Source organism: Schistocerca americana, chromosome X (assembly GCF_021461395.2).
Source record: "Schistocerca americana isolate TAMUIC-IGC-003095 chromosome X, iqSchAmer2.1, whole genome shotgun sequence".
NCBI lineage: Eukaryota > Metazoa > Arthropoda > Insecta > Orthoptera > Acrididae > Schistocerca > Schistocerca americana.
Window position 1 is genome coordinate 431,820,241 of NC_060130.1, and position 26,744 is coordinate 431,846,984.

Below are 26,744 nucleotides of genomic sequence, written 5' to 3' on the forward strand. Positions count from 1 at the left end.
CAGCAGTGTCGCCTGCCCTCGCCGAGTGTGCCAGCAGTTTCGTCGCCTGCCCTCGCCTGCCCTCGCCGAGTGTGCCAGCAGTGTCGTCGCCTGCCCTTGCTTAGTGTGCCAGCAGTGTCGTCGCCTGCCCTCGCCGAGTGTACCAGCAGTGTTACCTGTCCTCGCTGACTGTGCCAGCAGTGTCGCCTTCCCTCGCCGAGTGGGCCAGCAGTGTCGTCGCCTGCCCTCGCCGAGTGTACCAGCAGTGTTACCTGTCCTCACTGACTGTGCCAGCAGTGTCGCCTGCCCTCACCGAGTGTGCCAGCAGTGTTGTCGCCCGCCCTCGCTGAGTGTGCCAGCAGTGTCGTCGCCTGCCCTTGCCGAGTGTACCAGCAGTGTTACCTGTCCTCGCTGACTATGCCATCAGTGTCGCCTGCCCTCACCGAGTGTGCCAGCAGTGTCGTCGCCTGCCCTCGCTGAGTGTGCCAGCAGTGTCGTCGCCTGCCCTCGCCGAGTGTACCAGCAGTGTTACCTGTCCTCGCTGACTGTGCCAGCAGTGTCACCTGCCCTCGCCGTGTGTGCAAGCAGTGTCGTCGCCTGCCCTCGCTGAGTGTGCCAGCAGTGTCGTCGCCTGCCCTCGCCGAGTGTACCAGCAGTGTTACCTGTCCTCGCTGACTGTGCTAGCAGTGTCCCCTTCCCCTTGCCGAGTGTGCCAGCAGTGTCGTCGCCTGCCCTCGCTGAGTGTGCCAGTAGTGTCGTCGCCTGCCCTCGCCGAGTGTACCAGCAGTGTTACCTGTCCTCGCTGACTGTGCCAGCAGTGTCACCTGCCCTCGCCGTGTGTGCCAGCAGTGTCGTCGCCTGCCCTCGCTGAGTGTGCCAGCAGTGTCGTCGCCTGCCCTCGCCGAGTGTACCAGCAGTGTTACCTGTCCTCGCTGACTGTGCTAGCAGTGTCCCCTTCCCCTTGCCGTGTGTGCCAGCAGTGTCGTCGCCTGCCCTCGCTGAGTGTGCCAGCAGTGTCGTCGCCTGCCCTCGCCGAGTGTACCAGCAGTGTTACCTGTCCTCGCTGACTGTGCTAGCAGTGTCCCCTTCCCCTTGCCGAGTGTGCCAGCAGTGTCGTCGCCTGCCCTCGCTGAGTGTGCCAGTAGTGTCGTCGCCTGCCCTCGCCGAGTGTACCAGCAGTGTTACCTGTCCTCGCTGACTGTGCCAGCAGTGTCGCCTGCCCTCTCAGAGTGTGCCAGCAGTGTTGTCGCCTGCCCTCGCTGAGTGTGCCAGCAGTGTCGTCGCCTGCCCTCGCCGAGTGTACCAGCAGTGTTACCTGTCCTCACTGACTGTGCCAGCAGTGTCGCCTGCCCTCACCGAGTGTGCCAGCAGTGTTGTCGCCCGCCCTCGCTGAGTGTGCCAGCAGTGTCGTCGCCTGCCCTTGCCGAGTGTACCAGCAGTGTTACCTGTCCTCGCTGACTATGCCATCAGTGTCGCCTGCCCTCACCGAGTGTGCCAGCAGTGTCGTCGCCTGCCCTCGCTGAGTGTGCCAGCAGTGTCGTCGCCTGCCCTCGCCGAGTGTACCAGCAGTGTTACCTGTCCTCGCTGACTGTGCCAGCAGTGTCACCTGCCCTCGCCGTGTGTGCCAGCAGTGTCGTCGCCTGCCCTCGCCGAGTGTGCCAGCAGTGTCGTCGCCTGCCCTCGCCGAGTGTACCAGCAGTGTTACCTGTCCTCGCTGACTGTGCTAGCAGTGTCCCCTTCCCCTTGCCGAGTGTGCCAGCAGTGTCGTCGCCTGCCCTCGCTGAGTGTGCCAGCAGTGTCGTCGCCTGCCCTCGCCGAGTGTACCAGCAGTGTTACCTGTCCTCGCTGACTGTGCCCGCAGTGTCGCCTGCCCTCGCCGAGTGTGCCAGCAGTGTCGTCGCCTGCCCTCGCCGAGTGTGCCATCAGTGTCGCCCGCCCCTGCGGAGAGTGCCAGCACTGTCGCCCACCCACATAGAGGGCAGCAACAGTGTTGCATGCGCGAGTACTGTCGCCCGTGCAGTGCATACCAACACTGTCACCTGTGCTGCATGCTACAACTTGTCTACTGGGCCCAGTGCACCAAAACTGTGTGCTAAATATGTCATCTGTGCCGAGTGTGCCAATGCAGTCACCCACGCCAATGCAGTCACCCGTGGCAAGTGCTCTACCGCAGTCGCTTGCACCGCACTCGCCAGCACAGTCGCCGGCTCCAAGCATGCCTACTGAGTTGCCCCCGCTGAGCATGCCAACGGAGTCACCCATGTCAAGTGCTCCACCACAGTCACTTGCACCGCACTCGCCAGCACAGTCGCCCGGTCCAAGCATGCCTACTGAGTTGCCCCCACTGAGCATGTCAACGGAGTCACCCATGCCAAGTGCTCCACCACAGTCGCTTGCACCACACTCGCCAGCACAGTCACCCACTCCAAGCATGTCTACTGAGTTGCCCCTGCTGAGCGTGCCAACGGAGTCACCCGTGCCAAGTGCTCCACCGCAGTCACTTGCACTGCACTCGCCAGCACAGTCGCCCGCTCCAAGCATGCCTACTGAGTTGCCCCCACTGAGCATGCAAACGGAGTCGCCCGTGCCGAGCATGCCAACAGAGTTGCCTGTGCCGACCATGCCAACAGAGTCGCCAGCGCCGAGCGTGCCGATGGAGTTGCCCGCACCGAGCATGCCAATAGAGTTGTCCACACCGAGCACGCCAACAGAGTCACCCACACTGAGCACGCCAACGCTGTCTCCAGTGCCATCGCTGACTACAGAGCCATCGATGTCTCCAGAGCCGTCGCTGTCTCCAGTGCCGTCGCTGTCTACAGAGCCATCGCTGTCTCCAGAGCCGTCGCTGTCTCCAGTGCCGTCGCTGTCTCCAGAGCCATCGCTGTCTCCGGAGCCATCGCTGTCTCCAGTGCCGTCACTGTCTTCAGAGCCATCGCTGTCTCCAGGGCCGTCACTGTCTCCAGTGCCAAGGCTGTCGCCTGCACCCTCACTTCCGCTCGTGCTGAGCGCACCGTCATTGTCGCCCACACTGAGGGCCCTGCCACTGTCGCCCTCAGTGAATGCATCACCTCAGTCATCCACTTTAAGTGCACCAACACTGTCACCCATGGTGAGCGCACCGACCCTGTCACGTGCACTGAGCATGCCAAGACTGTCGCCCGTGATGAGTGTGTCAATGCTGTCACATTCACCGAGCATGCCATCACTGTCACCCGTGCTGAGTGCACCAGCACTGTCACCCGCACTGGGACTGTCTCCCCTGCCGTGTGCGCCAATGAAGTCACCTGCATTGTCCGCTAGCACTGTTGCCTGCACCGAGTACGCCAAGTGTGACAATGGTGTCACCTATGCCAATACTGTCACCCATGTGTCTCCAATGCCAAGGCTGTCGCCTGCACCATCACTTCCGCTCGTGCTGAGCGCACCGTCATTGTCGCCCACGCTGAGGGCCCTGCCATTGTCGCCCTCAGTGAGTGCATCACCTCAGTCATCCACTTTAAGTGCACCGACACTGTCACCCATGGTGAGCGCCCCGACACTGTCACCTGCACTGAGCATGCCAAGACTGTCGCCCGTGATGAGTGTGTCAATGCTGTCACATTCACCGAGCATGCCATCACTGTCACCCGTGCTGAGTGCACCAGCACTGTCACCCACACTGGGACTGTCTACCCTGCCGTGTGCGCCAATGAAGTCACCTGCATTGTCCGCTAACACTGTTGCCTGCACCGAGCATGCCAAGTGTGACAATGGTGTCACCCATGCCAATACTGTCACCCATACCGACGCTGTCGCATGTGCCGAGCGTGACAGTGCTGTCGCCTGTGCAGAGTGGGTCAACGCAATCGCCCGCAGTAGGCATATCAATGCTGTCGGCCGTGCTAAGCGTGCCGACACTGTTGTCCGCACCAAGCGCACCAAAACTGTCGCTCGCACTAAGCGCACCGACACTGTCATCCGCTCTGAGCCCGCCAGCACAGTTGCCCACGCAGAGAGCACCTGCACTGTCACTCGCGCCGAGCGTGACAGCACTGTCACTCGGGCCAAGTGCACCAACACTGTCGCCCGTGCCAGGTGCGTCAGCTCTGTTGTCCGTGCCAGGTGTGTCAACAGTGTTGCCAGCGCCAAGCACACCAACAGTGTCACCCGTGCTGAGTGGATGAACATTGCCCACAGATTGTTGAATTGCATAATGTACTACCTTCTGCTGCTCCTCCTCTGCCTTCTTTTACTCTTTCTTGTTCTCCTTCTTTTTCTTTTCTGCAGTGACCAGTACTGATGCTTTGTTGACCAGCATACAAACAGCATGTGGGAAGATTCCCAAGAAATGTAACCAGCCACACTTTGACTTCATGCCACAGCATTTGGATGCTGTAAGTAGCCAGGATGAGTGCTTCAGCTCATACTGAGTCCACAAAGCCACATCGTGTACAGCTCTTTATTTAAATCTAATTGTTTGTATTGGCATGCACGTAATATGTGACATTAAATTCATTTCAGTTGCATTTGCCCTTCTTGGTGCTGTGATTCTGACAGATATATGGGTAACTATCTTCAGATGTGAAGGCTGTAAATTATTAATTAGTATTTTCTGTTCTGAATTGTCCATGGAAGTATAAGATTTGGTGCTTGTTATGAACGATCTCACAGATGATTAATCATTGTACTTGTAAATGGTGTAGGATGGAGAAAACCAGTGTGTTACATGGTCGATTAGAAGTTTGATCCAAATAAGATTAATTAATTGAAATAGTTTGTTGCAGAACTTTCTGGATTTAATTGATTACCAAATTCACTTTTGTTTTTGTGTGTTTTCATTCATGCACACACAGGGTGGTCAGAATCAGTATGAAAAGCTGGTAAGGTTGTTACAAGGTAGGTTGTTCTGAGAAGTAATTGTTAAAGTAAAAGTTCTATACCTTGCACTGTGTCTGAGTCAATTAGCATTGAAGTTTGGGAATCAGGCTGTTGCATGCATAAATTCAAGTGGCTCTCCAGTTACAATTGTATCAGTTGTCCTCATAGTGCGGATGATTGCTTATGAGACTACCGTTCCATGTCCAATTTTTGTTTCACTCTCTTGTTCACTTTTAGGAAACCAAACAAAGAACACATTTGGTGACACCATCTGTGGCAGGCTGCACTGCATTTGTAATGGCCTGATTGGCTAACTTCAGTGCTATTTAACTCAGAAATGGCACAGTTTTTCTTAATTATTATTTCCCAGCACAACCTACACTGCAACATTTACAAGTTTTTCAGACTCTTTTTGACCAGCCTGTATAATGATTTTGTTTCATACATATATTCTTTGCATTATTTTTTTAAGAAAATCTTAAGTGTCATGATATTTACTAAACTTCATTATAAAAGAATTTTCCTGCATATTGTTACGAGTTGTCTGATAATCAGTAGTTTTAATTAAATATTTTCCATCAATAATGTTGATGTTTCATTTATCAATCATAGTTGTATGCACTTGATTACTTGTCAGTTTGTGTTTGTTCATGTGTGGCATCCAACAATGATTTTATTACCAGAGGTCAAGATATTTTTGTTCAATCTTTTCACCTCCACTTATCCTCTCATGTTGCTTGTGATTTTATGTTTGCATTCATTTTTCTGTGGTAATTTGTGCTATCATGACGTATTTTAATATACTCTTCTTCAGAGTGAACTAACGGAAAAGTCTGACCTCATGTTGAAACCTTGTTAAAATTTTTATTTATTAATTTATTTCATTTAGTTGCAGGGAAACTTTGTGTTGCCCAGGTATTTACTTACAGCTGTGTGTTTGTACCTTGAATTCTCTCATCAGTGAAGCTACACTTTTTTTGTCATTATGTTACAGTGTTTTGCAAGGCAAAGCACTAGATTGGTAATTATTTTATACATAACATGTCAACATTTATGCCTTGCTCCTGCTGCTCTGGACTCAGATCATGTAAGATTTTAAATGTCAAACAGACATTCCTGCACTGAAAGTTGTTTTCAATCCAACACTGAGTTTGCAGTCTGCTTTGCTGATATGAGCTCTCAAAAACAATTACACTGGTGTCCCTAAGGTAACTAAATATTGTGATCATAAATTATGGGTCATGGTAAATTATCCTTCATGTCACCCAAACAAAACATTATCATCAAATATGGAAAGACCAACTAAAAACTACATAAAAAGTAAAAATGTCAATCTCTATAGGATCTTCTTGTCCTAAAGAAAAAATTAAACTTTTGAGTTAACAGTTAAATTACAAAATTAATCAGGGTCAAGCCTTTTATTTCAACCACTAATTAAGAGATTACTGATTATGCTGCCTTTGCACATTGAAAACACTATAGCTCTTTAAAATTTTCTCTGTGAGCAGGCCAGACATCAAAATATTCTCAAGATCACATGTTTCTGATAAACATGCAGAAATCAAATTTGCCATTTCCTTTAACAAATTAACAATGACAAATACTACAAACAAAATATACTAATTTCAATATTATTACAAAAATTTAAGTCTAACACCTGGATAAAGCCAATTAAGTTTAAAAATATTTTTTCCTTAAGAAACTAGGTACCTTAGGAAACAATTAACACAACAATAATTGTGATACATTAACTGTAAATTTATTGTAAATCTACCTAAGTTGAGAAAGTAAATAAATACTAAAATTTTGATAAACTGTGAAACAAGAGGAACAATAAACCAAATCCACTTTAATAAATTTAACCTAATATTTCATAACCCACCTCCATTACAATTAAACTATAATGTGCATATACTCAGACAAAAAATTGAATAAAATTATTTCTGTTAAATAATATCCTGATTTGCACTGAAAAATTTTCAGTTCTTACAACATACACGCTTAATCTTGCATGACATAAAAAATAACTATCCATAGAAAAAAACATATGTAAGTTAAATAAGGAAAAATTACCCAGATAGCTAAAGAAGTTATTAAAGCAAAACAGGAGAAAAATAATAAAGCAAATAATTTGACATAACTGGAATCTGTAAAATGCCACAGCAGATATAATTGCATCACAATAATGTTGAGGAATACCAACAAGACCTACCTCATTAGGATCTTTTTGAATTCTAACATAACCTAAAATCTTTTCATTGTAATAAAGTTAAAAAAGGCTACACTAATTAAAACACAAATAACTAGAAGATGATAATTCAAAATAAATATGAATAAATCATAAAGTATGAATGTGACCTGTAGATGATAAACTTTCTTGTCATTTGTTTCAGTGGTTTGCAAGGCAGAGTACTAGATCAGTTATTATTTTATGCATAGTATTCTTTCTAAATATGTAGGAAATGCACACAATAAGTACTAGAGGTGTAAAATCTCAATATTCATGCCTTGAACCTATTGAAAGAAAAACTGTAAAATATTTTGAGACACTATTCCAAACATGTACATTTTGTGCATCATTATCATGCAATTAGGCCAACATGTGACAGTATTATATATTGTGGAGTGACCTCAACTAGGCCAGAGTTAGAGTTACACTGTCCTAATAGCCGTATATTTTGACAAATGTTCCACATAAAAATTAGAATTTTTAAACTTACAATAGAAAACCTGAAAGTTTACTAGTGACTGCAATGTAAAAAAGAATGTACAGAACATTTTTGTGATTTGTCAGTAATAATTTTCTCTGCCAGCGATCTGCAAAATGCCACAGCTGAAGTACATTTGTTGTACTAAATGCAATCTGAAGTGACTGTACTTTTTGCACAGTGTGAATTTAAATTGTGGCTGTAAGTGCTACAAGATTTTTATGTCATGGCCAAGAATTCCAGAAGACAGAGTGCTTTGCCCAAACTGGAAGAAAATTGTCAAGTATTAAAAGTTAACATTTTCCTTTCCCATTTTTTCATATTTTGATGAATCTACCACAACATATTTCTGCACAGAACATAGACTTCTGAACACATTGTCAAACTTTTATGGCTGATTCTTAAAGCAAACCATATCAAATAGTTAAAAATATACCACCAGACTTATCATAGAGCATGAATGTATGCAGCAGGGTTCTGAAGTTTTTTCTGAATATAATCAGGATTTTTTTAATGAGGTCTAGATAAAACACACATAGGCATACAAATCAGAATACAGTGTAAGAATGCACTGCACTTTCTCTTATTGATAATTCTGCTTGCTTTTCAACCTCCTTAGTAAGATTTTCCCTTCTTCCCCATCAATAAAATGCCTCACTGTAGGTAAACAAATGAGTAAGTCATCTTCACCATTAATTCAGCTTCTAATGTAGCCATTGACAAACAGTTTCTCTCAGCTTGCCAAGTGTTCATCAAGAGGCTGAAAATTCTTTCTGGAGCAGCATTGAAATGAAGTACAGAAAATACAAAACAGACAGCTTCATACAGGTTTTCACAGTTTTTATAATGATGAAAGAATTTCATCCACTTCCCAGACTTCAGCTCAGGAAAGTTCTCCCCTTCTTCTTTGAGAAAGGTGTTTAATTGCACATGTCATTAGAACATCAAATCCTCGTCTATATGAGGTTCAGATCGAGAAATCGCTTCTCTGACTTCTGAAAGTGAACACTGTGTCCCTGTTAATGAAAATGGTTTGAAACCTTTGTAAACACTCTCTTCAAAGTTAAATCATTTGACAAGACAGTGAGTACTATGCTGCAAGTAATCAGCCACTTCTCTTTTGAATGTTTTGACATGATCATCATTTGCAGACTTCAAGATGACTGAGGGTGTGACAGAGCCAAAATGATCTTCCTTTCTTTGTTTCAGAGAAGTTACAAAGTGGGTCATAGTCAGATTTGTCTGTCATAAGTGCGTCATCAGATTGAAGCTTTGCATTTAATGGTGCAAAATAACCATCAATGTTCATTGTAAAGCACTGATATGCCAAAAATAATGTGAGGCCTGAGTTTCTCCTGGTGTATACAATGTTCAAATAACTTATGAAAATGCAGCCTTGTGACATCAACGACAACTGATGATATTTCAACAGGAGCACACCCTACCATTTTCAAGGCAAAACTTCAGCAAGTAAGTGCTATGTAAGGGAATTTAAAACCTCTGTTCTCAGAGAAACTCTGGAAAGATAACACTCACACACACTGTAAACACTAGTGGCATCACAAACCAAAGATGTCAGATTGTAAGAAAATGAAACACTTGCAGCCGTCCTTAGGATGTCATTTGTTGTGTAGCTGCCAGTTTTGGCATTTCAATGCACCATCTTCAGGCCTTAGTTGATGCTGAAGGGTTTATACAGTTGATGGTTGGAGAGGTGACATTACAGTTGTAGGTAGTCTGCATAAACCAGTTACATTGGCCACTGATGCATCGTATATATGGATCATGATAACCCCTTCAGCATCGACTAAGGCCTGAAGATGGCACATTGAAGTGCCGAAACTGGTAGCTACACAATAAATGGCACCTTATGGACAGCTGTATGTGTTTCATTTTCTTACAATAGCGAATGGCCGTAGTTCTCCAGACCTCCACCCACAAGGATGGACATACAAGAAGATGACTGACGTCAGAAGTTATCGATAGTAAAATTAATTATGAACAGATGAGGTAGCATAAACTCTGTCTCTCTGTTTTTTGATAAAGGAGAGAGGAGGATTTCATGCAGAATTCAAACAAAACTACCATCACTATTTATAAGATTATTTGCCAATTTAATTTCAACAGTTTCCTTAATAAAAATATCCCAATAGTTGTACATGCAAGCAAGAATCTCCATGTCATTATATGCCAGGGGATGGCCAGTGCCAAGACAAGATGTGCCAAGACAAGATTCTACAATGACAGATTTCCTCGGCTGTTGTACACATGTGTGCTGCTTATGCTCAGTGCACCGGTCCTCCACAGTCCTGATAATGTGGCTAATGTATGACATGCCACAACTGCAAGGAATATGGTAGACACCTGCCTTATGCAAACTGAAATCATCCTTTTGGAATCAAAAGGGACGCTGATCTTAGATGGTGGTTGAAAAACATACTTCACATATTTCCCCGAAATGTGACAAATAATGTTTGACATGCCTCATATCTGTGCAGGACTGGTGTACTGAGCATAAACATCGCACCTGCTTACAACTGCTGAGGAAATCTGTCATTGCAGAACCTTATCTTGGCACTGGCTATCCCATGGAATATAACAAAATGGGGATTCTGACATGCACATCCATCTACTGGGATATTGTTATTAAGGAAGCTGTTGAAATTAAATTGGCAAATAACTTTTTAATTAGAGATGGTGGTTTTGTTTAAATTCTGCATGAAGTCCTCCACTCTCCCTTGTCAAAAAGCAGAGGGACAGAGTTTATGTTACCACATCTGTTTGTTATTGGGCGTGAGTCATCTCTGGTTTGTGATGATGCTAGTTTTCACACACACACACACACACACACACACACACACACGCACAGAGAGAGAGAGAGAGAGAGAGAGAGAGAGAGAGAGAGAGTGACAGAGAGAGCCTGTCTCCCCAGATTTGCACTGAGAACTGGGATTTTAAATTCCTTTGCACAGCACTTACTTGCTGCAGTTTTGCCTTGAAAATGACACAGTGTGTGCCTGTCGTAATATCAGCAGCTGTCGGTGACGTCACCCTGCATGGCAAAAATAATTCATCTTCAAGGAAATCTCTGAGTATCATTAGTATGTACTCTTCTGAGAGGAAGTAAGATTTGATTGATTTAACGTTTATCATTATTCACTGTAAGGCCAGAGCGAGAGAGCCAGCTATGCTATGTGGTTTAAAATCTCCTACCATTCAATGTCCATCCAAGCAAAAAAGTCCTTTAGTTCACCAAATCCTTTAGTAGATTAGTGGAATCCATTATATATCTTAATAAGTACTTAATAAGTAATTGCTGCTTGGTTTTTGATGTTATTCAAGGGAGGACAGTTACATACCTCTGCAGTTGAGCTTGGATTTACTTTGCATAGCTTGACTTATATACTTTTATTCTTTCCAAAATTAGCGGCTGCATTATCAGCAAAAAAATTGCTGGCATTCTTCAGTGGTTAAGATGCTTTGGTAAGCTCACTTTTTATTTCTGCTGCAACTGAGTCAGACATACAGGCATGTGCTTCACAAGAAAAGTAACATACCACAAGTGCAAAGATTTTACTGTGTTATTTGTTGGATGCATCCAAAGAAACAGAATAATAAACAGAATTGTCCAACTGCTTAATTGTTTGCTCTATTGAATATGGATCCAGTACTGTCAAAAGCATTTTCATTGCTTCTGTTTCCACTTTTATATTTTTTCAGATATTTTTCAGTTTAGAAACAAATGTGGGAGAAAACTGTCGCAACAGCCCCAGAAATTGAGTGCAACACAAAGGATGCTTCTGCAGCTATTACTTTTTCTTTTTCTGGGTTTCTGGTTACCATGGGAGGTAAAAAGAGAACTTACCTTCATTTGCATTTTCAAGGCTGACTGTTGAATAGAAATTCTGTGTGTTGCAGTGTTTGCATGTTTTTTACGTCATTTTCCCCTCCATGAGAAACACAGAAATATGAGGAGCACACAGTACAGTGAACATTACGATAATCTTTACCTTTTCAAAACCATGAGTAAACTTTTCACCCTGCACTAGGGAACTTAGTTTTCAATTTTTGTTTCTTTTTCAGCACTGACACTTCTTTTATTTTGCTGTCTAATGTCGAATACGTATTTGTAAAAATGGTTCACATAGGAAACTACACAACACTACTTAGTTGTTTTTGCAGAGAATCACTAAGAACTATTATGATCATTTTCTGACTTGCTACTCAAAAATGTTGGCTGTTGAGTCAATTTTGCAAACGTAGCTCTCCGACTAAACCTAAAAGCATAATTTTAAGTTCCGGTAACTTTTAAAAGATTGCATCTCAGTTTTAATCCTATGCTGAACAATTTAAAGTGGAGACCATAATATATGGATTATTGTTCATTTTTGTGTGACTGTGATTTTTTCCTTTCCTGACAAGGTTTAATCAAGAGTTGGACTGGAAACTGGAAATTCGGAATAATCCTGCGTAATCCAATATACCTGACAGCCTTTATATGCAGGGGGATGTATGTATGTATATTGAACGATTCATTCTGTACTTTATAGCCCTTGCAGGACATTGGTCTGGTGCACATTTATTTTTCAAAATTAGTCTGATGTGCTTTGTCTACATAAGATTCAGGAAAACCAGTGATCACTTTAGTTTCAATAATTTCTTTTTCAAATACTTTTCTCTGTAAATATTTTATTTTCCTAGACACAGACTTGCGTGACCTCAGATGTTAAGTCCCATAGTGCTCAGAGCCATGAGTAATTATTCATGTTTAGCAAAGATGATGTTCTTTATAACAAATGTTCACCATGTTGGCTGTCGGTCATCAACAGTACTGAAGTCAAGGGACAATGTTGTGAATAGCACTGTACAGCATATCGGTAGGTATAGTGAGAGATTTCAGTTGGATATTGCCTTTTAGCATCCCTAATGAAGTTGTATGTTTGCAGTAGACTTGTGATCTCAGGTAACCCCACAACTAGTAATTACACTGATTGAGGTCTCAGGAACTTGGTAGCTAAGCATGATGGATGTAGCGGCTCAGCACGCAATCCTCACCAAATGATGTGTGCAAGAGGTCTTTCACATGTGTAGCAATATTGGGTGGAGCACCATCCTGCATAAAAGTTGTGCCTTCCAGCAGGTGTTTTATCATCCAGGCTAGGGTGTTCTGACTTCCTCTCCAACTGAAGCTCATATTATACACAATTCTCTTGCAGAATCACTGATGCGTTGTTGTCCAGCACTATCTGTTATCCAGTTTTTGCAATCTTTTTTGGTTCCAATGAAACCCACATAATTTCAGGCATTTGTGTCAATTTCTGCCTCTCTACCTAGATTATTCTATGAATTAATGAATTTGCAAATGTTGACGGACTTTTGGGTTACCCTATAAATTGAATGTGGGGTTGGAGCCTGATGAATTTACAACAAAACATTGTTCATAATTTTTGCAGATGCTTGCTATATGACAAAAGAGATTCTGGTGTTAAATGTTAACATTTTGATTCATTAAGGGCAAATCTATTCAACAGAATAACAAACAACCTAGACAAACCGACAGACTTTAGCATGAAAGGTGGCTTAAATATTCTTCCTAAAGGAAGATTTTCAAGTGAGTTGTCAAATTAAAATCAGCATACATATTGTCCTGCTTTGTAAGTATAATTGTACACATTGCACACATGTATATGGTTCCTTTCTGTGCTAATGATAAAACTTTTTGACTTCTTTGTAGAGATTGTTTTTGGTCCTAGTGTTATGTTCACTGCATTTCACTGCTTTTTGTGACTAGAGAAATGTGGCTAATGACAGAGGAGATTAACATTTTAGAGGTGAGCGACATAGCTCCTATGTTCCACAGATTTACTCCAAAAAGATGAGCAACGCAGGACCCACACGGCCCGTTTCTTACATTTGTAAATGTATCCCATTTGTTTTATGTCTCTTGTCTGTATAAGGATAGTCTATGATGCTTGTAATACCATGGAAAAAATACAGTTGGCAGCTCCTGTCACTCGTACTGGTGGGAAAGGAATGTTACGTACTTTGGAGCATTCCGATTCATCTTGTTACCAAGTGGAACACCTCACTAGGTCACACACAGAGTACAGGGTCTTGATTGTTGTCTATGTTGTCGGTTTCACACTTTGTATTTGTCTTCAAGATGGTCTTATTTAATGATGTGAGAGAGTTTTTGTTGAATGATAGTGACTCAGAGCTTGATGAACAAATTTCTTGTTTCGAAAGCAGTGATGGTAAGCTATTGATTTGTCGCATTTTTTCAATAAGTGTATTGTACACCTGAAAGCTAATTTGTATGATTTATGCTGTAGAAGAAGAAGAAGAAGGTATTTCTAATGATGAAGTGTCAGGGAGACCTCAAGATAAAACTGCTGCTGCTGATAATATATCAGACACACCTCTCTCTGAACCCGTCAGTCTGCTTCTTTCAGATGGTCAGTGGGCAGATGATGGCATTACTGCTTCACAGCTTCTAGTTCTTAGAGAATCGCATGGAATTCAAATTTAGATTGACCAGAACTCTTCTACGTTTGTTTGTTAACCTACTTTTCGGATGAACTGTTGAAGTTGCAAAAACGAGAGACAAACAGGTATGCTAGAACAATTACTGAAAACCTAAATGCTACAGGCAACCTGAAGCAGCTCTCAGTTTGCATAAGTGGAGTACTGTGACACTCAATATAAGTTTTTGGTGTGGTTTTACATGTGTGCCTTGTTAGAAAATGGAAATTGACCAACCATTCTTCTACAAATTCTGTTCTGCAGACTTCCTTTGTAGGAAAGTATTTATCAAGAGATTGTTTTCAGCCAATTCTGTGAATTTTATGTCTCATAGATAATGGAACTTTAATTTTTAAAAATCGAGAACCACACAATGCTATTCACAGGGTAAGACTGACCTTTGATATATTAACGGCAAATGTGAAAGAATGTACAAACCAGATGAAAATTTTGCTATAGATGAAATAATTGGCCCATTTCATGGCAGACTTAGTTTCAAGGTCTACATGAAAAATAAGCCTAACAAATATGGCATAAACTTTTAATGTCATGTGAAAGTGGATATATTTTGAAATATGAAATATATCCTGGTAGTCAGGCAAATGCCAATAACAGCATTTTTCATGTAGTAAACAGACTGTGTGAAAGTTTCTATGGAAAGGCCATACTCTATGCAAATGATCATTTTTACATTAGCCCTAATCTACTCGATCAGTTATGGAAAGAAACTAAGGCACAGTGGGTACAGTAATCGAAAATAAAAAAAGGACTAGCTAAAGATCTGTTAGCCCAAAGACTGGAGAAAAAGTTGTTTCATTACGCATATGAGACCATTTGCTATTTGTCAAATGGAGATACACTAGGGATATGTTTATTTTGACAACAAAACAAAATGACAGCATATCTAATGTCAATGTCAGAACAAAGTTTGGAATTATAGAGAAAATGAAACCTGATTGTATTTTGGATTACAATAAAAACAAGGCAGGAGTCTACCGCAGTGACCAGCTAATTGGGCACTGCAGTTTTGAGAGGAAACAAAAGGAAGAAATAATTTTTTTGCCATCTTTGCATGATAATGGTCATAAATTTATACTTTAATTTAAAAAGTCAAACCCTACCAATAAACATCTTCTTGAGTTCATTACTGATCTGGCAGAGGTATTGGTGAACAAAGGTGGCCCTGTTGAATCAACTTCCACCAAAAACATTTTAGAATGAGATTTTCACTCTACAGCGGAGTGTGCGCTGATATGAAACTTCCTGGCAGATTAAAACTGTGTGCCCGAGTTCGAGTCTCGGTAGGGCACACAGTTTTAATCTGCCAGGAAGTTTCAAAAACATTTTACTTGTAAATAGATTCTTTGAAAGACAGCTCCCTAAATTAATTCCAGCTTTGCAAAAGTCATAATGGCCTCAGAAGAGATGTGAAGTTAGTGCAGAAAGAAGCGAGGCAAGATGGGGAAAAGTGGGAAGGAAAGATGTTGTTGTTGTTCTGGTCTTCAGTCCAGAGACTGGTTTGACGCAGCTCTCCATGCTACTCTATCCTGTGCAAACTTCTTCATCTCCCAGTACCTACTGCAACCTACATCCTTCCAAATCTGCTTAGTGTATTCACCTCTTGGTCTACCTCTATGATTTTTACCCTCCACGCTATCCTCCAATGCTAAATTGGTGATCCCTTGATGCCTCAGAACATGTCCTACCAACTGATCCCTTCTTCTAGTCGAGGTGTGCCACAAATTTCTCTTCTCCCTAATTCTATTCAATACCTCCTCATTAGTTATGTGATAAATCCATCTAATCTTCGGCATTCTTCTGTAGCATCACATTTCGAAAGCTTCTATTCTCTTCTTGTCCTAACTATGTATCGTCCACGTTTCTGTTCCATACATGGCCACACTCCATACAAATACTTTCAGAAACGACTTCCTGACACTTAAATCTATACTCGATGTTAACAAATTTCTCTTCTTCAGAAACACTTTCCTTGCCATCCATTGTCAGTCTGCATTTTATATCCTCTCTACTTCGGCCATCATCAGTTATTTTGCTCCCCAAATAGCAAAACTCATTTAGTACTTTAAGCACCACATTTCCTAATCTAATTCTTTCAGCATCACCCAATTTAATTCGACTACATTCCATTATCCTCGCTTTGCTTTTGTTGATGTTCATCTTATATCCTCCTTTCAAGACACTGTCCATTCTGTTCAGCTGCTCGCCCAGGTCCTTTCCTGTCTCTGACAGAATTACAATGTCATCAGCAAACCTCAAAGTTTTTATTTCTTCTCCATGGATTTTAATTCGTACTCCAAATTTTTCTTTTGTTTCCTTTACTGCTTGCTCAATACACAGATTGAATAACATCGGGGATAGGCTACAACCCTGTCTCACTCCCTTCCCAACCACTGCTTCCCTTTCATGCCCCACTCTTATAACTGCCATCTGGTTTCTGTACAAATTGTAAATAGCCTTCCGCTCCCTGTATTTTACCCCTGCCACCTTCCTAATTTGAAAGAGAGTGTTCGAGTAAACATTGTCAAAAGCTTTCTCTAAGTCTACAAATACTAGAAACATAGGTTTGCCTTTCCTTAATCTATTTTCTAAGATAAGTCGTAGGGTCAGTATTGCCTCACTTGTTCCAACATTTCTACAGAATCTAATCTGATCTTCCCTGAGGTCAGCTTCTAACAGTTTTTCCATTCATCTGTAAAGAATTCATGTTAGTGTTTTGCAGCCGTGGCTTATTAAACTGATAGTTTAGTAATTTTCACATCTGTCAACACCTGCTTTCTTTGGGATTGGAATTATTATATTCTTCTTCAAGTCTGAGGGTATTTTGCCTGTCTCATACGTCTTGCTCACCAGATGGTAGAGTTTTGTCTGGGCTGGCTCCCAAGGCTGTCAGTAGTTGTAATGGAATGTTGTCTACTCCTGGGGCCTTGTTTTGCTATGGTTGCGGGTTTGAAACCTGCCTCAGGCATGGGTGAGTGTGATGTCCTTAGGTTAGTTAGGTCCAAGTAGTCCTAAGTTCTAAGGGACTGATTACCGCAGCAGTAAAGTCCCATAGTGCTGAGAGCCATTTGAGCCTTGTTTCGGCTTAGGTCTTTCAGTGCTGTGTCAAACTCTTCACACAGTATCGTATCTCCATTTCATCCTCATCTACATCCTCTGCCATTTCCATAACATTTTCCTCATGTACATCACCCTTGTACAGACCCTCTATATACTCCTTCCACCTTTCTGCTTTCTCTTCTTTGCTTAGAACTGGGTTTCCATCTGAGCTCTTGATATTCATACAAACGGTTCTCTTTTCTCCAAATGCCTCTTTAATTTTCCTGTAGGCAGTATCTATCTTACCCCTAGTAATATATGACTCTACATCCTTACGTTTGTCCTCTAGCCATCCTTGCTTAGCCATTTTGCACTTCCTGTCAATCTCATTTTTGAGACATTAGTATTCCTTTTTACCTGCTTCATTTACTGCATTTTTATATTTTGTCCTTTCATCAACTAAATTCAATATATCTTCTGTTACCCAAGGATTTCTACTAGCCCTCGTCTTTTTACCTACTTGATCCACTGCTGCCTTCACTATTTCTTTATTTCATCCCTCAAAGCTATCCATTCTTCTTCTACTATGTCTCTTTCCCCCATTCCTGTCAGTTGTTCCCTAATGTTCGCCCTGAAACTCTCTACAACCTCTGGTTCTGTCAGTTTATCCAGATCCCATCTCCTTAAATTCCCACCTTTTTGCAGTTTCTTCAGTTTTAATCTACAGTTCATAACCAATAGATTGTGGTCAGAGTCCACATCTGCCCCTGGAAATGTCTTACAATTTAAAACCTGGTCCGTAAACCTCTGTCTTACCATTATATAATCTATCTGAAACCTTCGAGTATCTCCAGGCCTCTTCGATGCACATAACCTTCTTTCATGCTTCTTGAACCAAGTGTTAGCTATGATTAAGTTATGCTGTGTGCAAAATTCTACCAGGCAGCTTCCTCTTTCATTTCTTACCCCCATTCCATATTCACCTACTTCATTTCCTTCTCTTCCTTTTCCTACTACCAAATTCCAATCATCCATGATTATTAAACTTTCATGTCCCTTCACTATGTGAATAATTTCTTTTATTTCATCACACATTTCATCAATTTCTTTTTCATCTGCGGAGCTAGTTGGCATATAAACTTGTACTACTGTGGTAGGCGTGGGCTTTGTGTCTATCTTGGCCACAATAATGGGTTCACTATGCTGGCTGTAGCAGCTTACCCGCACTCCTATTTTTTTATTCATTATTATACCTACTCCTGCATTGCCCCTGTTTGATTTTGTATTTATAACCCTGTATTCACCTTACCAGAAGTCTTGTTCCTCCTGCCACTGAACTTCACTAATTCCCACTATATCTAACTTTAACCTATCCATTTCCCTTTTCAAATTTTCTAATCTACCTGCCAGATTAAGGGATCTGACATTCCACACTCCGATCCGTAGAACGCCAGTTTTCTTTCTCCTGATAACGATGTCCTCCTGAGTAGTTCCCGCCCGAAGATCCGAATGGGGGACTATTTTACCTCCGGAATATTTTACCCAAAATGGTGCCATCATCATTTAACCATACAGTAAAGCTGCATGCCCTCGGGAAAAATTACGGCTGTAGTTTGCCCTTGCTTTCAGCCTTTCCCCTTGCTCTCAGCCGTTCGCAGTACCACTACAGAAAGGCCGTTTTGGTTAGTGTTACAAGGCCAAATCAGTCAATCATCCAGACTGCCCCTCCCACTGCAACTACTGAAAAGGCTGCTGCCCCTCTTCAGGAACCAAATGTTTGTCTGGCCTCTCAACAGATACCCCTCTGTTGTGGTTGCACCTATGGTACGGCTATCTTTATTACTGAGGCATGCGAGCCTCCCCACCAATGGCAAGGTCCATGGTTCATGGGGGGAAAGGAAAGATACAAGGTATTATTATGAAGAGTGTTTGTTTTCCAGAATGCTTTGAAATTTTCCACACCAAAGCAAATGTAAATAAGTAGTTTTCAATAAAGAAAACCACATTTTTAAACAGTTTTAGTACCATCAAATTTTATTCTTACCCCATCCAGAAAATTAAAGAAAAACATTGTTGTGAAAAGAATGCATTTTTATTTCAATATAAAAAAATTGTTACTGATATAAGCAGCATTTCATAGAAGAAAAGTCTGTTTTTGAAGTGCAATAAACTGCTCTAAGTTCTGTACAGTAGAACCAGCTACACAACATTCAGAAAAAAAACTGCGAAAATGCGCATTATCAACCTGTTAAATGACACACTAGTTACTCAGTCATCAAAGTGTCAATGAATATGTGTATGTAAAGTAGTTGTTAAATTGCCTAGTTTTTGAAAATGTCTCTGTAAGATGTTTGTGAATTAACACCAGATATAATTCTCATAAAATACTTCTGTGTTCAGAAAATACTATCCCTGTTATTTGATATCTCGAGAAAATGATTCCATAACACATTAACTACTGGAAATATACAGAATAAGCTGGTTTCTTCATTTACAAATTACCTATAGCAGTAATCGCGCATGCCGCTTACATAACTGAACCAAAAACTACAACTAAACTCCTCCTGAACACCGCGGTGGCCTAGCGGTTCTAGGCGCTCAGTCCGGAACCGCGCGATTCCTACGGTCGCAGGCTCGAATCCTGCCTCGGGCATAGATATGTGTGGTGTCCTTAGGTTACTTAGGTTTAAGTAGTTCTAAGTTCTAGGGGACTGATGACCACAGATGTTAAGTCCCATAGTTCTCAGAGCCATTTGAACCTCCCGAACAGGCCCAACAGTACCAACCAGCTGCTGCATCATCCTCAGCCCTTAGGCATCACTGGATGTGGATATGGAGGGGCATGTGGTCAACACACTGCTCTCCCAGCTGTACAGTAGTTTCCGAGACCAGAAAATAACTGAACCAAAGTACTTCATTAATTATAAATAGTTGGTTTTTTCAATTGAGGTTGCAATCTGTCTGTACTCCCAAAACGTTTAACACTTTCTACTTCTTACTGAGAAAGGTGGTGCAGTGGTTACCACGCTGGACTCATGTTCGAGGGGATAACAGTTCAAATCCCTGCCTGATCATCCAGATTTATGTTTCCTGATATTTCCTTAAATTGTCCAGGCAAATGTTGAAATGCTACATTTGAAAAGGGCATGAACAATTTCCTTCCCCATCCTTTCATATTCCAAGCTTGTGCTCTGCCTCTAATGACTTTTTGTTGATGGCATGTTAAACTCTAATCTTTCTTTTTCCTTTCTACTACTTGCAATTCCCTTGTTTGAGAAATTCTTTTTATAGCTTGTGACGTTCGGAACTGTATGTATTGTGTCTTCTCAAATTTTTATGATAATCCATTTAGCTTATCCATTTGTAGATGATTTTGAATACTTCATTAACCGGCTTTTCAGTTAGGAGACTGCTACAACTTTTTTTCATATACTTGTATCACCTGCAAAAACAAAAGTTAAACCATCACTTCAGAGTTATCAACATACTTATAACAGAACCAAAGAGAATGTAAACAGAATGAAAGTCCTACGGCAAGAACAAAACAGTAAATAACATCTTACAATAAACTCCATTGTCATTCAACAGACCAAGAGAAATTATTATACCTCCCATGTGTGTTATAGCCATGTGATAATGTATTACACAACTTGTTATTGGGGCTGTCAGATACTTATGGAGCCCACGTGAAGATAAAAAACTATCTACAGATACCTTCAGGTATTTGCACAACGAAAATATACCTATTGACAGAATCCTGAACTGCCACAACAAGCGAATTCATAGATGATTCCAAGTAGACTGTATCGATCTTAAAGAGCAATGGTATAAAACTCAGCTAGTACAAATGCTGTAAGTGATAATTTTTCACTTTGTGGACAACTTAGAACTGTAGACTACTTTCAGAGATTTTTGTGCTGGGAATGAAGACATTTGGACAAGTAAAAAAAGATTTCTAGTCCTCTAGAAATCCCATTTGAAGAGAAAAGTCTGATAACTATTACTAATACATTTGCTGTCCAGTATTGTTAGATTGTATCCTGATCTTAGAAAGTAGAATTTGCAGTATCTCAAAAGAGAAACTGTGATAATATAAATGGCATATCATTCCATATCCTAAATGATAAGAATCATTTTGCAAATAAATAGTGATGGCAGTCACCAAACACATTGTTTGTTTACATCTAATTGAGTTACTTTGGAATTGCTTTGTGTGAAAGACACAACCATCAAACTTATGAAATAAAAAGCCAATCACATATTCATTCATGTAAACATCACTTCCAATACTTCACTGTGTGTTGAAAATAGCTGTAAATTTAATGATAGGCTTTGAAACAACTAAATGGGAAATTGTACCATGTGCTGCATGAACCCCATGTTGACAGGTGACTGATTAAACATGTGAGATTATGTTTGAGATTGACAGGCAGATTTTTTAAATCAGGAATGTGATGGAGCATCATTGATAGTCACTTATTACAAAACAACTTTATGTTGTGTCTGTTGCAAACAACTCTTATAACTATTACTTATTTTGACACTTAAACAATCTTTAGATAGCCCTACTGTGGTTTTTAATCTAGCCTGAAACCTAAAAGTTGTGAATTTTCAAAATGGCAACCATATAAGGTGTAGAATGTCACCTGAAATACTAGACATCACAACTAATGGATGAATTTTATTTGTCTAAGCTGACTATCTTGATACACACACATTGTGAACACACCATACCAGTAGATTGTGAAAAATGCATTGTAATAAGGAAACTGCACTATTATGAATCAGTGCTTAATGTTGAAAGTGAAAAACTTCAAATCGTATAGTTCCTATGTGTAGGGCAATTGAATTGGTTGATGATAAATCACAGTTGTTAAGAGAAACAAACAGTATTATTTACCCTTCCTTTATATGAAATATTCGCGTACATGACTCAAAGATGGTCCAAATGATTGAACAGACTGTCGGTAAATAAATAAATACATACATATTACAGGAGCTATCAGTGGTCTTGAGATGTCATTCTGTAAGTACATAAAGATTTAGTTTGAACTGTATTTTGTTGAAATCCTTCCATATACCATTCCAGTCACTGTAATAATCCACAGGAATATTTCAAAAATTGGAGTGATGATCCTCAAGAAAATCATAAGACTTAAACTGTCCGAAACCGACAGGATGTCTGTTAGTCCTTGCTCTACAACAGCGCAGACTCTCAAGTGTATACTGAAGTAGTTTCAAGAACACTTTATTTTAACCTTTGATAGTGTATGCCCAACTGTGTCAGTCACCAAATACTTATATACAGAACCACATATCTAAGTACAGCCAGTGCAGCAGGAAAGGGGCTAGATTAGTATCTTTCAAGCAGAAAACAGCAAGTTGCACTGGATAGTTGAGAAGGTGGTGGTGATGTTCGATTTGTGGGGCATTCAACTGTGTGCTTATCAGCCTCTGTACAAAGTCCCAACTTTTACACAGTCCATTCTAGCCACTGTCACGAATGACGATGAAATGATGATGATAAACACCCAGTCCCCAGGCAGAGAAAATTCCCACCCCAGCCAGGAATCCAACCTGGGACCCTGTGATCCAGAGGTAACAACACTAGCCACTAGAGTTGAGAAGGGGTTCAACATCATCAGCATGAGGTACCATCACATGTGGAGTGCCTCAGGGCTCATTTCTGGGCCCTCTGTTTTTCATTATTTTTATTAATGATGTACATTTTTGTGAAGAACATTTTAAATTCACTGTTTTTGCTGATAACGCTATGCTACTTACTTATAATTCATTAGACAGACAAGAGGTGTCAGCTAATGAGATTTATAGTGATATTGTGAAATGGTTATTGTTTAATTGAAGTAAAAAATTATATTCAGTTTCATACAATGTATAGAGATGCAGAAATAGGAGAAAAGCTGGGTGACCGACAAATAGCTATGATGGATGGTTCACAATACCTGGGCTTATATATTGATAGCAAATTCAACTGGTCAACTCACACCCTTGATCTGTGCAAAAGACTGAATTCTGCAACTGATGTGTTATGCATTGTTTGCTCTAATAGAAATATGGAAGCCATTAAATCTGCTTATTATGGTTTTTTCCATGCTGTTACGGCATATTGATTCAATTTTTGTGGAAATCAGCCACTAGATAGAAATGTGCTGTATGCACAGAATACAGCCATAAGAATTATGGATGGAGTCCACCCTAGAGCCACACACAGAAATCTTTTGAAGGCACTTGAAATCCTCCCATCCACTTCACAATGTATATTCTCCCTAATTTTTTTCATAGGGGAAACCTAATAGTGTGTATCATGGTCATGATACTAGAAGAAAAGAAGACATCCAGTATGAAACCTGAGCATGATAAAGAAGGACTGTAAGAGTTTTTAATGTCCCGCCTTCACAAATTAAGTATTTAGTAGATAATGAGGTCTTGATAAAAGCCACTTAAGCTCCTATTGCAAGGGTAATTTCACGCAACAGTAGAGTTTCTGAACTGTAATGTACAGCAGCCATGTACCTGTAACTCTCAGATACATTCCCAGATCCTTATTTTTGATCCTGTCTATTTATTATTGGAAACATATTTACTTTCCTGTAACAAATTTTCTGTAGTATTTATTTGTCTGCAGAATTTATTTATAATCTAACCTGCAGATACTGTAATATGAAACTCTTTAGTACTATTTATATAAACCCATAGCTTGTGGCCACAATGAACTTTTAAAACTGACACATTTCATGTGCTGTGACATAGTCACAACATGGATCAACAATACATGAAATAAATAATACTCCCTTTTTTCCTTGAAACTGAAATTGCCATAACAGTCAGAAGGTGAAATAACAATAATGGTAACTGCAAGTATTATTTGAAGTGAAATATGAAATTTTTTGTTGCAGAATATCATTTTGTGTTAGCTTTATGTCATTCCCTTTTTAGACATTGTGAACATTGGTTGAACTGGAAGTTTGATGCTGAATATACTCATTGATGACAGACTGACAGCACAAAAATCATTAGATTCCTAGAATGAAGACTTTGCTTTTGATATTTTTTCAGTGAAGGAAACCATACTACTGTTTCTGTGAACAGGGTGCATCCATAAAGTAACTTTTCCGCTCACCCACAGCTAGTGAACCATATGTTGCTTGAAGCAACTCTGTGTAGTAATGATGCACGTAGTGTATGCTGCCAGAGACCTCACAGACTTGTATTCCAGCTCCTGCTATGTGTAATGTGTGGTCATTGATAAAGTTTTTAATGCAAGAGATCAAAGCACTAATTGAAATTCGTCAACTGTGCCAGGTCTATGGGCCTAATCTCATGAGCAAGTGGATGGTATGTCACTAGTGCAGAGACTTTGCAGCAGGTTGCCAAAATTTTCATAACGAGGTGTGCAGTGGTAGGCCATCCATCATTACAGGTGACCACGGAGCTTGTGCAGCAACCCATTATGGAGAATCATCACTTCACAACCACAGAACTTACCAGTCAGTTTCCATGGATGCAGAACTCCCTGTGGCATGAAATTATCATGGAGGATATCTTGTTCATGTAATTGGGTGCTAGGTGGATGCCAAAGCAAATGACTACAGAACACAAAGCAAAGCACATGGGGTCAGCTTTGACTTTTGTGCAGCGATATACTGATGACAGTGGTGAGTTTCCGGACATGATTATCACAGGTGATGAGACATGGGTTGCACACAGTACCTCAGAAAAAAAGCAGCAGTCAGTTCATTGGTGTCACAGTGGTTTTCCTTTCAAAAGAAAATTCAAGCAGACTGTGTTGGCAGGGAAAGGGCTGTCTTCAGTGTCCTGGGACAGACGGGGAGTTCTCATTAAATTCTTGACCAAATGTGAAACGGTGAATGCTGATCATTACTGCGAAACAATGTGGAAATTAAGAGAGGCTGTTCAGAACAAGCAGTGCAGGATGCTTAGTGTTGGTGTTGTCCTGCTGCATGGTAACACTCGGCCACACACGGCTTTATGACTAACAGAGCTCCTGTGAATGTTTGACCATCCACACTACAGTCTACACCTTGCTCCAAGTGGTTTCCATCTGTTCCAGGGCCTCAAGAAATTCCTGTCTGATCAGAGTCAGTGTTTTCAGACTGACAGGGAGTTGGAGATGGGTGCTACAATGTGGTTCCAATCCCAGGTGGCAGACTCCTGATACACAGGGGTACAGAATTTGGTCCCACTATAATGACCCACCCAGTCTCCTTCTACTTCAGCAATATCCTAAAATGAAATTGTTAAAAAACTGTAAAATTTACTTTTATACCACAGTGGATAATTGTGCCGATGTCAAGGACTTCAAACTAGTAAAGTCTTAGAAAATCACCTATTTTATAAATCCATACAATCATTCCCCAATTCACCATTAGGAAATGCATATGAAAACTAAGTATGAGTTCTTATATACAAAATGAATGACTTATTAAGAAAAAGCAGTTGGGTTTTGAAAGAAAATACCTTGTACACTAAGGATATATCTTTGTTCACATCAAATTACCCCTCTATGAGCTAATGACACCATTAAAACACCACTACAATAAGCAGTTCTTTCAGGGGACCGAAACATGTTGACGTTATGTAAACCGAGAGTCTGAAGTGTAAATGTAATTCAGCAGTGATCAAACATGCTATTGAAGTCTGGAGTTATGAGTACAATTTATTGGAAAAAATACACAGACAAATCATAGAGGCACAAAGGTAATACAAGCACTTGCAAGTTCTGCATAACACAAATACAATGCAGCCAGCCAGAAACAGTGTCCAGAATCAAAGCTAAAGTTGTCACAAATAATGGCTGGCTAGTTGAATGTTCCATATCAGCAATCACAGGAGAGGATGCTCACTGAGACCTGTGGGAGGACAGTTATAAACAGTCGGTGGTCATGGGATCCCACCGAGTTACCCAACTTGTGCTGCGGGTTGGTTTCTTCTTCTGAGAGTGCCACTAGCAGTGACTGCTTGCAAATTGACACCACTTGTGGTGAGGACTGGAGCTAGAGGCTGATACTGGACAGCCGTGATAGCTCAATGTCTCTGTTTGAGCTGGTTACATCACATTTGTCACTTTTACAAAGTACTAATTGCTTCAGTTTTATCTCACTGATACCTTCCAACTCTGTTTGCAGCAGTAATAGCTCCACTGTAATTATTTAGTGATTGAACAGTCCTGTCTAGGTTCGCCGCACATTTCTCTTTCTCTCTCTCTCTCTCTCTCTCTCTCTCTCTCTCTCTCTCTCACTCACTCACACACACACACACACACACACACACACACACACACACACACACACACACACATACACACACACTCTCTCTTCCTGTGCTTCCTGACTGAATAATTAAAGTACGTAAATAGCATCTCTTACTATATGTGAATCAGCAGGTAAGCTGAAAATGGCCTATTTTACTAGGTCAGTGCATAAGTTTTTTGGCATCTTTCTATAAGATTAATAAACACAACAGATACCGATAACAGAGAATTTAGTCCTCAGTAATATATTCGTGTTCTCTATTTACAACAGTCTGCCGATGATGAGGTAACTTTTAGATTCTGCAAATGTAGAAATCACATAGTTTTGA

General features: G+C 41.1%; 2 protein-coding genes across 2 annotated transcripts in view; one reads left to right on the plus strand and one right to left on the minus strand.

Moving 5' to 3' along the window:
* Positions 1–2,655, minus strand: part of LOC124556060 (uncharacterized transmembrane protein DDB_G0289901-like) — a 29,506-nt gene extending 26,851 nt beyond the window's left edge. The window contains exon 1 of the mRNA XM_047130089.1: positions 1,685–2,655. Coding sequence (XP_046986045.1) covers positions 1,685–2,655 — 971 coding nt within the window. The remainder of the gene's footprint in view (positions 1–1,684) is intronic.
* LOC124556061 (DNA-directed RNA polymerase II subunit RPB1-like) lies at positions 2,654–14,073 on the plus strand. The gene is made up of 3 exons (XM_047130090.1): positions 2,654–4,053; positions 13,076–13,155; positions 13,877–14,073. Exons 1-3 carry the CDS (start codon positions 2,654–2,656, stop codon positions 14,071–14,073), a joined length of 1,677 nt encoding a protein of 558 aa, XP_046986046.1.
* Positions 14,074–26,744: the final 12,671 nt, after the last annotated feature.

Bases quoted from the DNA above. Each gene is read 5' to 3' on its own strand.
- LOC124556061 (XM_047130090.1), top strand. From the start codon at position 2,654: ATGCCAATAGAGTTGTCCACACCGAGCACGCCAACAGAGTCACCCACA. The intron at 4,054-13,075 runs GTGCGTCAGCTC...TCTATTCAACAG, and splicing joins AACACTGTCGCCCGTGCCAG to AATAACAAACAACCTAGACA. The intron at 13,156-13,876 runs GTGAGTTGTCAA...TTTATGCTGTAG, and splicing joins TCCTAAAGGAAGATTTTCAA to AAGAAGAAGAAGAAGGTATT.